At 41.9% G+C, this 16,606-nt stretch overlaps 1 protein-coding gene across 1 annotated transcript in view; it reads left to right on the top strand.

Annotated features, from left to right (window-relative positions):
* Positions 1 to 16,606, top strand: part of LOC126456813 (Down syndrome cell adhesion molecule-like protein Dscam2) — a 389,296-nt gene that overhangs the window by 142,997 nt on the left and 229,693 nt on the right. The window contains exon 7 of the mRNA XM_050092611.1: positions 277 to 430. Within this exon, the coding sequence (XP_049948568.1) occupies positions 277 to 430 (154 nt within the window). The remainder of the gene's footprint in view (positions 1 to 276; positions 431 to 16,606) is intronic.

The following is a 16,606-nucleotide window of genomic DNA, read 5'->3' as shown; positions in this document are numbered from 1 at the left end:
GCTCTTCACCACCTACAGCGCTCCAAAGCGCCCACCTGCCTCGAGATGTGTTGTCCTCATCATTTCATCACCATTCATGAAAGTGGCGAGATCGGACTGAGCAAAGATTGGAAATTTGTACTGGCGCTGATAACCGCGCAGTTGAGCGCCCCACAATCCAAACATCATCATCATCATTATCCAAAGTGCCCATTGTGCTAATATTTAGTCTAGTGAGCTTTGTCATTAGTTGGTGAGGCCACATCTTGACAATTAATGGAGACCTTCTGCCAGCAGACACGGTGCCGGAGCTGCAGTCGACGTTCATCGAGCAGGCGCTGAGCCCGGGACCCCCCGTGTCTCTGCGCTGCTCGGCCGCCGGCAGCCCGCCCCCGCAGTTCACCTGGAGGCTGGACGGGCAGGCGCTCACCGCCGCCAGGCTGGGCCACAGGTGAGGCAGCTGGTCCGACTGGCCGAGCGGATGTGGGGCTGAGTGCTGGTTAGCTTGGGAAAGATATGGAATTGCACTGAAAATATCCAGACATACGGGGCAGAAGGGATGAAGTAGTGAAGGCAGCAGAGGATAAAGTAGGTAAAAAGACGAAGGCTGGTAGAAATCCTTGGGTAACAGAAGAAATATTGAATTTATTTGATGAAAGGAGAAAATATAAAAATGCAGTAAATGAAGCAGGCGCAAATGAATAAAAACGTCTCAAAAATGAGATCGACAGGAAGTGCAAAATGGCTAAGCAGGGATGGCCAGAGGACAAGTGTAAGGATGTAGGGCCTTATCTCACTAGGGGCAAGATAGATACTGCCTACAGGAAAATTAAGGAGACCATTGGAGAAAAGAGAACCAGTTGCATGAATATCAGGAGCTCAAATGGAAACCCAGTTATAAGCAAAGAAGGGAAAGCAGAAAGGTGGAGGGAGTATATAGAGGGTCTATACAAGGGCGATGTACTTGAGGACAATATTATGGAAATGGAAGAGGATGTAGATGAAGATGAAATGGGAGATACGATACTGCGTGAAGAGTTTGATAGAGCACTGAAAGAACTGAGTCGAAACAAGGCCCCGGGAGTAGATAACATTCCAGTAGAACTAGTGACGACCTTGGGAGAGCCAGTCCTGACAAAACTCTACCATCTGGTGAGCAAGACGTATGAGACAGGCGAAATACCCTCAGACTTCAATAAGAATATAATAATTCCAATCCCAAAGAAAGCAGGTGCTGACAGATGTGAAAATTACCGAACCTTCAGTTTAATAAGTCACGGCTGCAAAATACTAAAGCAAATTCGTTATAGACGAATGGAAAAACTGGTAGAAGCTGACCTCGGGGAAGATCAGTTTGGATTCTGTAGAAATATTGGAACACGTGAGGCAATACTGACCTTACGACTTATTTTAGAAGAAATATTAAGGAAAGGCGAACCTACATTTCTAGCATTTGTAGACTTAGAAAAAGCTTTTGACAATATTGACTGGAATACTCTCTTCCAAATTCTAAAGGTGGCAGGGGTAAAATACAGGGAGCGAAAGGCTATTTACAATTTGTACAGACACCAGATGGCAGTTATAAGAGTCGAGGGGCGTGAAAGGGAAGCAGTGGTTGGGAAGGGAGTGAGACAGGGTTGTGGCCTCTCCCCGATGTTATTCAATCTATATATTGAGCAAGCAGTAAAGGAAACAAAAGAAAAATTCGGAGTAGGTATTAAAATCCATGGAGAAGAAATAAACAGTTTGAGGTTCGCCGATGACATTGTAATTCTGTCAGAGACGGCAAAGGACTTGGAAGAGCAGTTGAATGGAATGGACAGTGTCTTAAAAGGAGGATATAAGATGAACATCAACAAAAGCAAAACGAGGATAATGGAATGTAGTCGTCGGGTGATTCTGAGGGAATTAGATTAGGAAATGAGTAGTAAAGCAGTTTTGGTATTTGCGGAGCAAAATAACTGATGATGGTCGAAGTAGAGAGGATATAAAATGTAGACTGGCAATGGCAAGGGAAGCGTTTCTCAAGAAGAGAAATTAGTTAACATCGAGTATAGATTTAAGTGTCAGGAAGTCGTTTCTGAAAGTATTTGTATGGAGTGTAGCCATGTATGGAAGTGAAATATGGACGATAAATAGTTTGGAAAAGAAGAGAATAGAAGCTTTCGAAATGTGGTGCTACAGAAGAATGCTGAAGATTAGATGGGTAGATCACATAACTAATGAGGATGTATTGAATAGAATTGGGGAGAAGAGGAGTTTGTGGCACAACTTGACAAGAAGAAGGGATCGGTTGGTAGGACATGTTCTGAGACATCAAAGGATCGCAAATTTAGCATTGGAGGGCAGCGTGGAGGGTAAAAATCGTAGAAGGAGACCAAGAGATGAATACACTAAGCAGATTCAGAAGATTGTAGGTTGCAGTAAGTGCTGGGAGATGAAGAAGCTTGCACAGACAAGACAGAGTAGCATGGAGAGCTGCATCAAACCAGTCTCAGGACTGAAGACCACAGCAACAACACGGGGCAGAGCACACTATCTTGGTGCTGACTCATCCACAGAGATTGGTGCGTTGTGTATACCCCAGGGGAGTGCAATACAACCACGGCTGCAGCACACTATCTTGAGTAGTGACTCTTCTGCAGACACTGGTGTGACATGGTGTGTCCCACCAGCAAGTCAGACAACCATTGCTGCAGCGCACTACCTTAAATGGTTAAACATCTAGACTTATCAAAAGTACGATCGTATGGGGTATGAAGGGAAATTTGTGACACGAGTGAGGGTTTCTGGTAGCGAGACACAGCATATTATCTTGGACAGAGTATCACTGAGAGACGCAGAGGTAACTTCTGGTGTCTCCCGGTGAAAATAATTGCGCCTGTTGCAGTTCGTGATTCATTATGATGACCTTGCAGAAAATACTAACTATAGTCCCAGACTTTTCGCAAGTGGTGCAGTTATCCATAATGAAGTTCTAACAACCCTACCACAACAAAGGTCAAAATTTAATAATGATTGTGTTGTTGCTCACGCTGCTAAATACTGCATTTTCGGGCAACAACAAAGTTATTAAGTGGCAGGTGTCATTAGAGCACAGTTAATAATGTCATTTCATGTAATAAGGAATAAACTAGGCACTCATCGTTTTGTGTTTCCCACGCTGGTCTCGTTGTAAAATCATGGCTCAATCATCGAAAATCTAGGTGGTGATGATTCCAAGCTCGGATGCAAAGAGGCCTAGGTTTTATTCTGCTATATTCAAAAGTTTTGTAGATGAGCTTCACAAACAAATCTTGAAGATTAAACCTTTCAAAGTTAGCACAATGGTGATGTAAAAAAATAATCAGCACTCCGAATTTAAGTTACGCTTCCTTTTAATTGCTTTTATTGCTATATCACGTAACACACGAAACATCACTTCACAATACAAAACATACTTGAAAACATGTTCCTCACTGTAAAAGTTCACATTTTATTAGCTGACTACGTTGTGCGTCCTCCCAACATGACGTCCAAGACTTGACCTTTTCAAGGTCCGACTCTCTAACAACTAACTAATAATCGCTTATGCGCCCAAAAATCAAGAGTTACAAGTACGACAAGGATAATAGTAGCAAAAGAAAGAATACACATAAGAATAATATCATTGCAATATAAACATATCGATGTATCAAAGTACCTCTACATTAATCAAATCAAATCTGAATGTTGTCTCAGAAATATGCTAACTACTTTACAGAAACACAGTAGATTATTGCTGGTATCGAGAGGTTGAGTTGAGGTGCCGTAATGGTTGCGTAATTCAAGTACCATTACAAAGTCCCGTCTGTAGAAAGCTGCGCTAATATTCAGTCAGATCTAGCCCTTAACTCAGGAGGTGTGGTCTCTCAGAGCGCGCGAAAATTTTCGACCTCGCTCTCCAAGGAAAGTTTTGGTGGAATGCTTCTATACTCCCCCGATCCCCCTTTAATTGCCAAGCCTACTATGTTTTGTTGTTGGTTGCGTTATCGCCTTCTTCGTTTATTGTTGACACGTGTTATTGATAAGTATTGGAGTCTCCTAGACCGAGACTCGTGAACTATGTACCTGTTTTCTCCAATACGGTACCATACAGCTCAAAATGTATTGGCACGAATGTGTCATTTTTGACTTTACCGAGTTTGACGAAATTGTTAATCGGTCTGTGGAGGAAAGTGTTAGTGATAGAGATCAAGAAATAAACGAAAAAGACGACGATTTTACATTAGGCAGTGATCACAGTTCTGCTATCGAACAAGAGTATCATTCAGACGAAGAAAGTTGTGATGGGGATCTGTCTGTCTATTCAATGAAATACTTACAGTGTCTGTTAAAAATCGAATGTGTTCTGAGTGGTGATAAGAAAAATGTAGTTCCCAGCAATGAATATCAATTTGACAGACTTTTTTGGTACGTATCTGGTGGAATTTTTATGCGCAAATTTATACCCTGGAATTTAGTTTTATTTGCAAATTTATTTGCTGCAGAGATTGTACGATTTTTCGGAATGTAAAATTCAGTACTCTACCAGTCTATTTCTGTGTACTATTTAAAAGAACCATACAAAATTATGTGCGTTTGTGTGATAAATAGTAAAATTCTGCAGCCTTTTTTTAGTGTAATAGAATAAACTAGAAGTATTTTATACAACATTTCAATAATAGTAAAAATAAATGTTATATAGCATAAATTGACAATTTCAAATGATTTATGCATTATATCTCGGTTTAAACATAGGGGTCCTAGAGACCCTACCTTATGGTATACATCACATAGAAGTCACCTCGCGACTTAAGGGCTAAATAATATTTCAAAGAGGCGCAAATTTTGCCAACTTGCTTTAAATGCTCAAAAATGTAACACTATCCACTTGACAAAACGGAAAAACGTACTTTTCAATACGGTGCACTTCTACCATAATTACCGGATTGTGCCCCTTTTTATAGTGTTGTTATACACCGATGAGCCAAAACATGATTGTTAGTCCGTCTTTGGAATGAAATACGTCACTGATTCTGGATATCAGGGATCCGACAGTTTGTTTATGGCTTGTGGAGGTATGTGGCACTAGATGTCTAGGCGCAGGTCATGTAATTCGTGTAAATAACGGGTCGCCGATTTGCATAAGCGGTGACGTCACCCTGGGTGGGTTCCATAAGATTTACAATAGGCGGATTTGGTAGCCGAGATATCAACGTGAGTTAACTATACTGCTCCTCAAACCTCTGTAGCAAGGCTCTGGCTCTGAGACACGTACAATTACGCATATACAGGGTGAGGCAGCCAAGTCATAACACACCTTGTATCTCCCCAACCGTAATAGATACAAAGATGGCATTTGGACAGTGAATTGTATGGACAGGGGCTACTCGAATACATCACATTTCATGTTTGTGCTATTTTTTTTATTACAGATATATGAGGCCATCTTTGTTTTTTCAATGGAACCCTATGTTAAATTTTAGCGTAACATAATAGGCTTAAAAAGACGGTTTCAAATATGTGCTTATCATAATATTTAGGCGAATAGTTTTTGAGACACAGATATGTTCTCATATCGTGTTCGTCCTTCGAAGCGGCGTTGTCCAATATGACCTTTCCTGTTGACCACTGAGGAACTTAGCAGGGAAGGCGTTGTTTTCCTGCTTCTCGATAACACCACAAGGTTACGCACGAGGTTGCTGGAGAGAAGGGTATAAATGTGCTGCTGGGGCAATGAGACATCGCATTTCCGTCACACTTTCTTGGAGCAGACATGTACACCAACGAAGAAAAGTTAGATATGCTTCTAGTGTATGGTGAATGCAGAAGAAATGCTGTTAGAGCAATAAAGCGATATGGAGAGCTATATCCTGATCGTGAGCGTCCTACGCGCCAGCTTCTTGCACGTATTTGCAAACAACTACTTGAATCGGGATCATGTAACGCCGTACAGAGGACAAGGCAGAAAACTGCAACTGGCGAGGTACATGAAGAGGGCGTTCTAATGTTGGCGCATAACGACCCTACTGTATCGCCGCGACGTATCGCCTCGGAATGTGGTATAAGTCAGAGAAGTGTTCTACGCGTATTGCATCGGCATAGATTTCATCCGCTTCACATCACATCAAGCACTCTCCGGTGTGGATTTTGAACGGCGCCAGGAATTTTGCCGGTTTGCTCTGCAGCGCCTACAAGATGATCCAACGTTTCTTCAACGGGTGCTTTTTTTCTGATGAAGCAACTTTCACCAACCACGGTAATGTGAATTTGCATTATATGCATTACTGGTCAATAGAGAACCCTCATTGGCTTCGACAGGTACAGCATCAGCAACCGTGGAATGTTAACGTGTGGTGCGGCATCGTCGGAAATGTTACTGTGGGGCCGTACGTCATTCCGGGTATGCTAAATGGCAATAACTATGCGCAGTTTCTGCGAAGCGTTCTGCCATTCTGATGGAAGAGGTACCACTAACTACGCGTCAGTGCGTGTGGTTCCAACATGACGGCTGTCCTGCTCACTCTCTCCGTGTGGCTACAGAGCTGTTAAATGAAAAGTTCCCGAATTGTTGGACAGGACGACGTGCCGAAGTGAAGCGGCCAGCCCGGCCTCCTGACCTGACCCCTCTTGATTTTTTTCTGTGGGGAGAAATCAAACATAACGTGTATGCTCAAATACCAACTACGCCAGGTGATATGAAGCAACGTATCATGGAAACGTGTGCTGATGCCTCACGTGACACCCTTGCAGCCGTTCATAAATCATTCGAACGGCGACTATAAATGTGCATTGGAGCAGAGGGGAAGCATTTTGACCACATGCTTCAGTGAAGTTTTGTATCATGTACAGTACCGGTATGCATTTTGCATCTTTTTGCGTATTTGCTCCGCATTGTGATCAGTAGTAAATATTTTCAAATGGAAACAAATATGTGCGAAATAGTTATGACCAATAAGGGCCTCATCATTTACATTTGTATTTCTGTTACTTAAAATGTATTAACATCTTGTAGTATTTTAATACTGTATGTTGTCTACTACTTTGGTATCGCAGTTGTCAAATAACTTGTAGGGAAGCAGCCTACTCACGCTGTATAAAATTCCCATCAGTCTTTCCATTGTGTGCCAGCCTAGTCCGCTGTAACTAGCTCTGACGTCATAAATGTTGCGCAATACTTTAAAAATCAAGTAAATAACCTAAAATGTTTCTAGCATGTCAGGAGTAATACTAAATTAATATATGTTGAATATCAGTTCGATAACTTTAACCATTTTCGAAATTTTGACGTTTTTCTGTAAAAATCATTGGCGCAACAGAAAAGAGCTAGAGACTTAAAAATTTATATTTAGATTCCTTTTTCATAATAGTTTAGTAGAAACAATCTTCTGGATCTCACAAATTAAAAATTTTGTTGAAATTCATGATTTTCTGGTTTTTGTCTTGAAAATTAAGGAAGCAAGATAGATTAAGTAGGCTAATAAATAAGGCTAGGATGTTTAAGTTTAAGTAGAATGGAGATCCGCTATAATCATAAAGATGTGAGAAGTTTCAACTGAATAACTATAAAACTATAGCGATAGCGTATCTCCAAAGGGCAGGTTCAGAGCTCGTCTACTGCGTATAGTGTAATTAAATTAATTCTCTCGCCCAAAATATTTAACTTAGCCACATCAGACATTTATTATGATTACTTACCTGTGTGCTGAATGCACATTTAAATTGAGAGCTGCATCGGCCATCAGCAAAAGACGCTATGATTTATTCAATAATCTAATGTGGTGCATTACTAGCTCAGCGGCTAGTCGGGAGAGCCAATTTGTTCAGGCGTTCCCATAGCCGTCCGCACCGCGGCTTTATATATAAGAACGCTGCGCGAGGAAGCTAGGCCCCAGTTCTCTCCAGACGCTGAATAGCACGCCATCTGTGTCGGGAGTCGCGTCGCGTCGGTATCATTGCTATAAACAGCCTCGGATGCCGTACTCGGGATACGCATAACCATAAAATCATTTTCGAGTGAAGTGTTAATTCTGGGATGACTTTAATTATCTATTTTCAGTTTGCGTATGTCGTATTTTCACGTGCCGTCGCGGGACAAAGATTCTACCATTATTTAGCGTGGCGTTTGATGAACCTAATCATCAAATTATGGCGAGCATTCACTTAAACATTTAATTTGGACAGTTATAGTTGCATCAGCGCACTAGACTCTGAACTGCTCTGTTAGTCAGATTGTGTGGATTCTTTTTTTTTTCATCTGTGACTCAGAAAATAGAGAAACTTTTTTCTTTTTTTCACGATCGTTTTGATTATGAATCCCAGACAATTTCCTAATTCCTCGGAGCTTTAAGCTGTAACTATAAGTGTATTTCTCAGATGAAGTGGGCACTAGGAATTCTAATTACAGGCTTCACGTTTTGCTAACCACTTTCTGGTTGCCAATATTGTAGTTAGAGAGCCAGTGTTGAGAGCGGCAAAAGATATCATAAATAATAGGAACATTTATATAACAATTAATTCCAGTCGCCGCCTCACATATGGTTAAAACGGCAAGGAATGCACCTTTTCTACATTACAAACCAAACATTTTTATTGAATAACAACAATAAATAGCCACCCGCCGCCCCACAAACTGAATAATATTTGCGCGACATCATCCGTTAATTTTTGCGCAAAATATCGCAGTTTGTGTTACTATTGTGGGGTAAATGGGCGTGTTTGTGTATGGACGGACTCGCGACGTTTACCTTGTACTCTACACAGCAGGAAAGGTCACACTGGACAACGCCGCTTCGAAGGACGAACACGATACGAGAACATATCTGTGTCTCGAAAACTATTCGCCTAAATATTATGATATACACATATTTGAAACCATCTTTTTAAGCCCATCATGTTACGCTAAAATTTAACATAGGGTTCCATTTTTAAAAAAAACCAAAGATGGCCTCATATATCTGTAATAAAAAATAGCACAAACATGAAATGTGATGTATTCGAGTAGCCCCTGTCGCTGCAATTCACTTTCCGAACGGCATCTTTCTATCTATTACGATTGGGCAGATACAAGTGGTCTTATGACATAGCTGCCTCACCCTGTATACACTGCTGAAAGATGACGTCGCCGTCGGGGAAGGTACCAAGCATGAAGGGATGCAGGTGGTTCGCAGCTGTCATAGTGTCTTCGATTGCTACCACAGGTGCTATGCAAGCAGAGGAGAACGTCTCCCGTAGCATCATGCTGCTCCCATCAGCCTGTGGCGCTCAGCTCTTTTCGAGCCCCAGTTCACCTCGATGACGGCGTTCGTGGAGACGACCATCGACCTAGTGTAGCAAAAATGGGGTTCGCCTGAAGAGCGACACGTTTACAGCGGTCGAAGGTCGAATCCCGATGGTCCCGCTCCTACTGCAATCGCAATTGGCGACGTCGTTGGGTCAACATGTGAACACGTAGGGGTGGTCTGATGTGGAGCTCCATGTTCAACAATGTACGACGAATAGTGTGCTCCTAAACACTTGTGCGCACACCAGCATTGTGCTCTTTCAGCAGAGATACCACAGATCACAATCTATCCCACTTTACAGAGCAAACAAGTCATGTTCTTGAAGAGTCGTGGACGCTCAACAATTTGGCGCCTAATGGAGTTCCACTGTCCTACATTTTTCCGTGGATGCTCACGACAGTGGCACATGAACTTCCAATCAGCTTCGTCGTTCTCGAGACACTCCTTCAAAGGCTCTTCACAATAATACACTACTGGCCAATAAAATTGCTACACCAAGAAGAAATGCAGATGATAAACGGGTATTCACTGGACAAATATATTATACTAGAACTGACATGTGACTACATTTTTACGCAATTTGGGTGCACAGATCCTGAGAAATCAGTACCCAGAACAACCACCTCTGGCCGTAGCAACGGACTTGTTACGCCTGGGCATTGAGTCAAACAGAGCTTGGATGGCGTACAGCTGCCCATGCAGCTTCAACATGATACCACAGTCCATCAAGAGTATTGTATTGTGACGAGCCAGTTGCACGGCCACCATTCACCAGACGTTTTCAGTTGGTGAGAGATCTGGAGAACGTGCTGGCCAGGGCAACAGTCGAACATTTTCTGTATCCAGAAAGGCCCGTACAGGACCTGCAACATGCTGAAATGTAGGATTTCACAGGGATCGAATGAAGGGTAGAGCCACCGGTCGTAACACATCTGAAATGTAACATCCACTGTTCAAAGTGCCGTCAATGCGAACAAGAGGTGACCGAGACGTGTAACCAATGGCACACCATACCATCACGCCGGGTGATACCCCAGTATGGCGATGACGAATACACGCTTCCAATATGCGTTCACCGCGATGTCGCCAAACACGGATGTGACCATCATGATGCTGTAAACAGAACCTGGCTCCATCCGAAAAAATGACGTTTAGCCATTCGTGCACCCAGGTTCGTCGTTGAGTACACCATCGCAGGCGCTCCTGTCTGTGATGCAGCGTCAACGGTAACCGCAGCCATGGTCTCCGAACTGATAGTCCATACTGCTGCAAACATCGTCGAACTGTTCGTGCAGATGGTTGTTGTCTTGCAAACGTCCCTATCTGTTGACTCAGGGATCGAGACGTGGCTGCACGATCCGTTACAGCCATGCGGATAAGATGCCTGTCATCTCGACTGCTAGCGATACAAGGCCGTTGGGATCCAGCACGGCGTTCCGTATTACCCTCCTGAATCCACCGATTCGATATTCTGCTAATAGTCATTGGATCTCGACCAACACGAGCAGCAATGTCGCGATACGATAAACCACAATCGCGATAGGCTACAAACCGACCTTTATCAAAGTCGGAAGCGTGATGGTACGCATTTCTCCTCCTTACACGAGGCATCACAATAACGTTTCACCAGGCAACGCCGGTTAACTGCTGTTTGTGTATGAGAAATCGGTTCGAAACTTTCCTCACGTCAGCACGTTGTAGCCCGCATCTCGTGGTCGTGCGGTAGCGTTCTCGCTTCCCACGCCCGGGTTCCCGGGTTCGATTCCCGGCGGGGTCAGGGATTTTCTCTGCCTCGTGATGGCTGGGTGTTGTGTGTTGTCCTTAGGTTAGTTAGGTTTAAGTAGTTCTAAGTTCTAGGGGACTTATGACCACAGCAGTTGAGTCCCATAGTGCTCAGAGCCATTTTTTAGACCGATGACCTCGCAGTTTGGTCTCTTCCCACAAACAACAACAACAACTCAGCACGTTGTAGGTGTCGCCACCGGCGCCAGCCTTGTGTGAATGCTCTGAAAAGCTTATCATTTGCTTATCACAGCATCTTCTTCCTGTCGGCTAAATTTCGCTTCTGTAGCACGTCATCTTCGTGGTGTAGCAATTTTAATGGCCAGTAGCGTAAAAATCTGCCCTTGTCAAAGTCGCTTATCTCAATGGATTTCCAAATTTGCAGCCTATATCTTCGCTAAGGTCATCCTTCATCTGTGTCTGCTCTGCTTACATACTTCTGTTACCGCGTCACCTGTCCGAAACGCCACCAGGTGGCTTCCAACGCGGTGGGCAATGGTCATTATGTTTTGGTTTATCAGTGTAAATATCGTGCTTTGTAGATTTTTCATTCGTTTCGCATCTTCCGTGATTTAAAACCTATGCTAAGGGAAAATCTGTTGTGTGTTTATTGGTAAGTGTGAACTTCTGCTAGCCATATAATCGTTAAATTTTGTCTTGGATCCGTTAGTGCTATAAATAATTTTCTGACAGCGTCGGTTTCAGAGCGCTGTTAGAAAAAATCGCTCTTTTTATAGTTTTCATTCGCTTCGTCTCTGGTGCTACTGCGTTCTATAAACTTCGATTGCGTTTTTATTAAGTCTGTCTGACACCTGGAAGTTAGCTACACAACTCATCGAAAGATAAATTTTACTGATTATTACTTTATTACAGTTTAAGTGTGTTGTGCTTTTTAGTTTCTGTAACTGTAGCGTCATGTGTGACAAATGTGCATTTTGCCGAAGATTAATTAGTATGGGAGAAACATGTCAGGATTGCGAGTTGTTTCAAATGGTTCAAATGGCTCTGAGCACTATGGGACTTAACTTCTAAGGTCATCAGTCCCCTAGAACTTAGAACTACTTAAACCTAACTAACCTAAGGACATCACACACATCCATGCCCGAGGCAGGATTCGAACCTGCGACCGTAGCGGCCGCGCGGTTCCAGACTGTAGCGCCTTTAACCGCTTGGCCACCCCGGCCGGCTGTGAGTTGGTGTTTCATTGGGCAGAGTGCAGCGGGGAATCTAAAAAAGTGTTAGGTGCGGCTCTTCCATGGAGGTGCAGATTACGTAATCGAGAGAACAAAATCTTGGGACAGGGAAAAAAGTTTGGTGCCCTCCAGGTAGAAATGGAAAGGCAAATTTTGAATTAGACAATTCGAAGAGGAAAGAGACACTGAGAGCTGGGAGGAAATGACAAGTGACAGACAAATGGAGAAAACCTCAGAAGTCACGTTTCAAATCCCGGTTAGCAGAAAATTGGACTTGTTATCTGACGTAGGGGATGAGCCTAAACCAATGTTTGAGCTTAACTGGGTGCAGCAGACTCGTATGAACAGCTTTAAGGCTAGGTCGGTATGAAAGTCACGCAGAAAGGAATGAGTCTTCCTACTACGGAACACTCAGGCGAAAGATGAAGACAAATTGCTATATAAAAAGCTACACGTAGAATACCAGATCACAAGCATAGTGAAATTTAGAGCCAAGCTCAGCCAGGTGACACAAAACATGATGACCTTGCGTAGAGATTTTGATGGCGAGGACAAGGTATTTACTGTACGAGGAGCAGGAAACAGCCTGGCTAGCGACTTATAATACTAGCAGTAAAGGTGACCTGGAGAATATAGAAAGCAACAACAGCACACAGTCGTGTAGGTTTTGTCGACGTTTTACAACGACATGACAAGCCTTGAGTTAACACGGCTGTTATCCGTGTGAACAAGAACTGAGCGAATTGCTTTTAAGTGAAACAAAGTCTCATATCTGTGCCGTGCCTATTGCTGCGATTGGGAGATAGTCATACACTAATCATGGCCTGGACCTAAATTGGAGGGAGAAAGAGAGATTAGCTCAGCACCTTTCTGAAAGTGTAAGGGGGTGCCACAAGCACAAAAACCAGAATCCCTCTGATTACTGGAATTAAAGGGGCCATTTTTTAGGTTAGAGTCAAGTTACAGACAGAGTATTGAAATCAACTAGAGCAGTCAAGACTACAAAATGTGTAACAGTTTCCAGAAGAATAAAATCAATTTGTTTCATCAGACCATTAGAAGGTTGAAAAACAAGATAGATGAGCTTATTGTATGCCTAGAAGATGTGGAAAATTCTGAAGGGATAGATACTCCGTGCCTCTCTACCATGTAACCACAGGGTGGGGATTAATAGACTTGCACCATTTTCGTGTAGAATTAACTTGGAAAAAGGAGGAGTTGTGTCATATATGAAGGTTGAACATAAAGCCAAACACATTGAAACAAATAGTTTTTGCGTTTATCAGAATGTAGAAGCAGCTGCTTGTGAGTTGATACTGCAGAATACTTCTTGTTAATTACAACAGTCTACAGGTCCCCTCTAGAAAACTTCCAGCTATGTATAAGAAATCAACATGCATTGTTGAGCTACCTGTAAGAGAAGAAGAAACAGTTGGTAGTTTGTGGAGATTTCAACGTACATTAAAGATACGGAAGGAAAAATGAACTAGAATTATTATTTGGGTGCTTCAATCTAACTTCAGTAGTCAATTTTCCAATTCATGTGCAGTAAAATAGCAGTACAGTGATTGATAACATCTTTATAGAAAGTGCTCAGGCTGAAACAATTAATGCGTATCCAATTGCTAATGGACTATCTGATCACCTTACAACCTGGAGGCATGTTTAGGCAAAGCAGTGAGGCTTATTAGTGAGCACAGGATACAATGATTTAAGAGTAAGCTAAAACGGGTGGTATGGGATGATACATAGAGGGTGAACATTAATAAAATCGACAAACTGCAGGGACGGGTTCCTGACTGGAAATGGAGGAAAACATGGGTCCGGAAATGGACGCTATGCGCGCAACGACAACAAATCGTCCCGAAACACAGTACAGAGCTCCATCGCATCCACGTCGCAACAGATGGTCAAAGTGGCAGCCGTGGAATTGTAGGTGATAGGGATAGTAGCGGTTGTGATGCAGGATTCACAATCATACTTCTTCTAGCACCATGTTGGTGGAGCCTCTGCCTGGAGCTTATACTAGGCTTCGTGGGAATGTACTGTAGAACCCGGTCCTCCAAATCTGGTGCACGCACATTCCGCCTACTCCCTGCATTACGTCTGTCCGAAATGATCCATGATGACACAAATGCCCAAAAGGGGCTTGAAATGTTGCATGATGTGGTTGGTGTCTGTGAGAGAACTCGTTTTGGTATACCCGTGCTGCCTCTTGACCATTCCCATCTTCTTGGCCGACCACAAACACCATCTCGAGCTGTTCCCGGCGTGAACACCGGACCATTCTGCTGCTTATAGCACGCTGCATTACTCACACAGCCTGCAACACACAAGCAACGCACACCACGTGATCACAGGAACTATCATTCGTCAGCGTCATCTACTGTAGCAACGATGCATGTCCAGATATATATTGATAGGATCTATTTTTCTCCATTTCTCATCAGAAATCCGGCCCTGCAGGTTGCGCAGTTTTATTGATGTTCATCTTGTATGTAGAAAGAGATACTACTGTCAGATTCAATTTATTCCACAGTAAATGTGTGTCAATATTTTCAAGATGATTCCCTAAAAGTTATCGAAAAACCCATAAAAAACGTGGATAACTAAAGGAATTAAAATCTCATGTGAGAGGAGGAGGGAAATTTACGTAAGTTAAGATCCGACATTACTTCCATACTACAAAAAATACTCCATTATTTTGAGGAAAGTCATTAAAATGTTCAGAAGTATTATACTTGTCCTGACAGAAATAAATAATGCACATAATAAGATTAAAACTTTTGGTACATGGTCAAACGGGAGACAGGGCAGTCAGTCAGTGTACAAGATTCCACAACAGCTAGGCTAAAAGACTATGTTGTGATTGACAATTCACAGGTTCCAAGTACTTTTAACAACCACTTTATGAACATAGCAGCAAACTTAAGATCAAATAGTTCAATTGAAGAAGCAAGAGAATATATTAAAAATGTCTTTCCACAAAACTTTAAGCAACTAGAAGTGGTACCAACATCCTCCACCGAAATTAACACAGTTAAAAAAATTATAAAAAACGAAAGCTCTTATGGGGTTGTGGTACTTCAAGCAGAATTCTGAAAGGTTGTTCCAACTTAGTAAGTAATGTCCTTAACAATATATGCAATGGAACACTGGTATAGGCAATTTTTTTCATACAGATTAAAATATGCAATTATTAAACCACTTCATAAGAAGGGAAACAAGACAGACTTAAACAGTTATCGTCCAATTTTTTTACTAATATTTTTTTCCAAAATATTCTAAAAATTAATGTACACAGGGGTAATCGCACAGTTGAGGTGAAACAATTCAGTTAGCATATCAGTTTGGATTCCAGAAAGGTTGCTAGACTGAGAATTCTATTTATAAATTGACTCATCAAATAGTACAAGCCTTAATCGCCAGTTGGTATTTTTTGTGGTCTTTCCAAGGCCTTCGATTGTGTAGATCATGTTATTCTCTTCGAAAAAGTCAAGTTTTATGGAATTAATGGCTTTAAACACAGCTGGTTTGACTCTTATTTTCAAAATAGAATTAGAGATGTTGGGCTAAATGGTCCAGACAATATCGCAAAGTAGAAAATTCTTGGGCCTGGGGTCAAAGCACAAAGGGAGTCCTACAGGGTTCAATTTTGGATCCACGTTTATTCCTTATTATCTGAATGACGTTGCACTTAACAATCAACAAGCAAAATTGATACTTGTTGCTGATGATACTAATACCATAACAAAACCCATTAGAGAGAAAGCAACAGAAGAGTCAGTAAGTGATATTTTCCAAAGATTTATTAAGCAGTTATTTGAGACTAAACACTTATCAAATTTAAAAAACAAACAAACACACACACACACACACACACACACACACATTATTTTCAGTTCTGTACAACAAAGAGTCATACCAACAATTGATTTAGTACATGAACATGAGAGATTCAGTAGGGTACAATGTTCCAAATTTTTGGGTGTGCATATTGATGAAAACTTGAAGTGGAAGAAACGTAGTACTAAGTTTCTCAAATACTTAAGTTCGGCTACTTTTTTTCTTCCTGTAATTGCTAACTAACGTATCTAACTCTTGACATATTTTGCAAATTTCAACTCAGTAATGTTGTACGGAATGATTTCCTGGGTTGACTCATCACTTAGAAGGAATATCGATTGCATAAAAGCAAACAGTAAGAATAATAAGTGATGTTCACCCACAGATGTCATGTAGGTACCTCTTCAAGGAACTAGGCACTGTAACTGTGCTGTCGTAACACATATTTTCGTTAGTGAAATTTGTCATAAATAATCCATGAACAGTAATGTACATACCTACAACACTAGAGGCAAAAATTAC

Source organism: Schistocerca serialis, chromosome 1, assembly GCF_023864345.2.
Source record: "Schistocerca serialis cubense isolate TAMUIC-IGC-003099 chromosome 1, iqSchSeri2.2, whole genome shotgun sequence".
Taxonomy (NCBI): domain Eukaryota; kingdom Metazoa; phylum Arthropoda; class Insecta; order Orthoptera; family Acrididae; genus Schistocerca; species Schistocerca serialis.
This window is presented reverse-complemented; position numbering and strand designations above follow the sequence as displayed.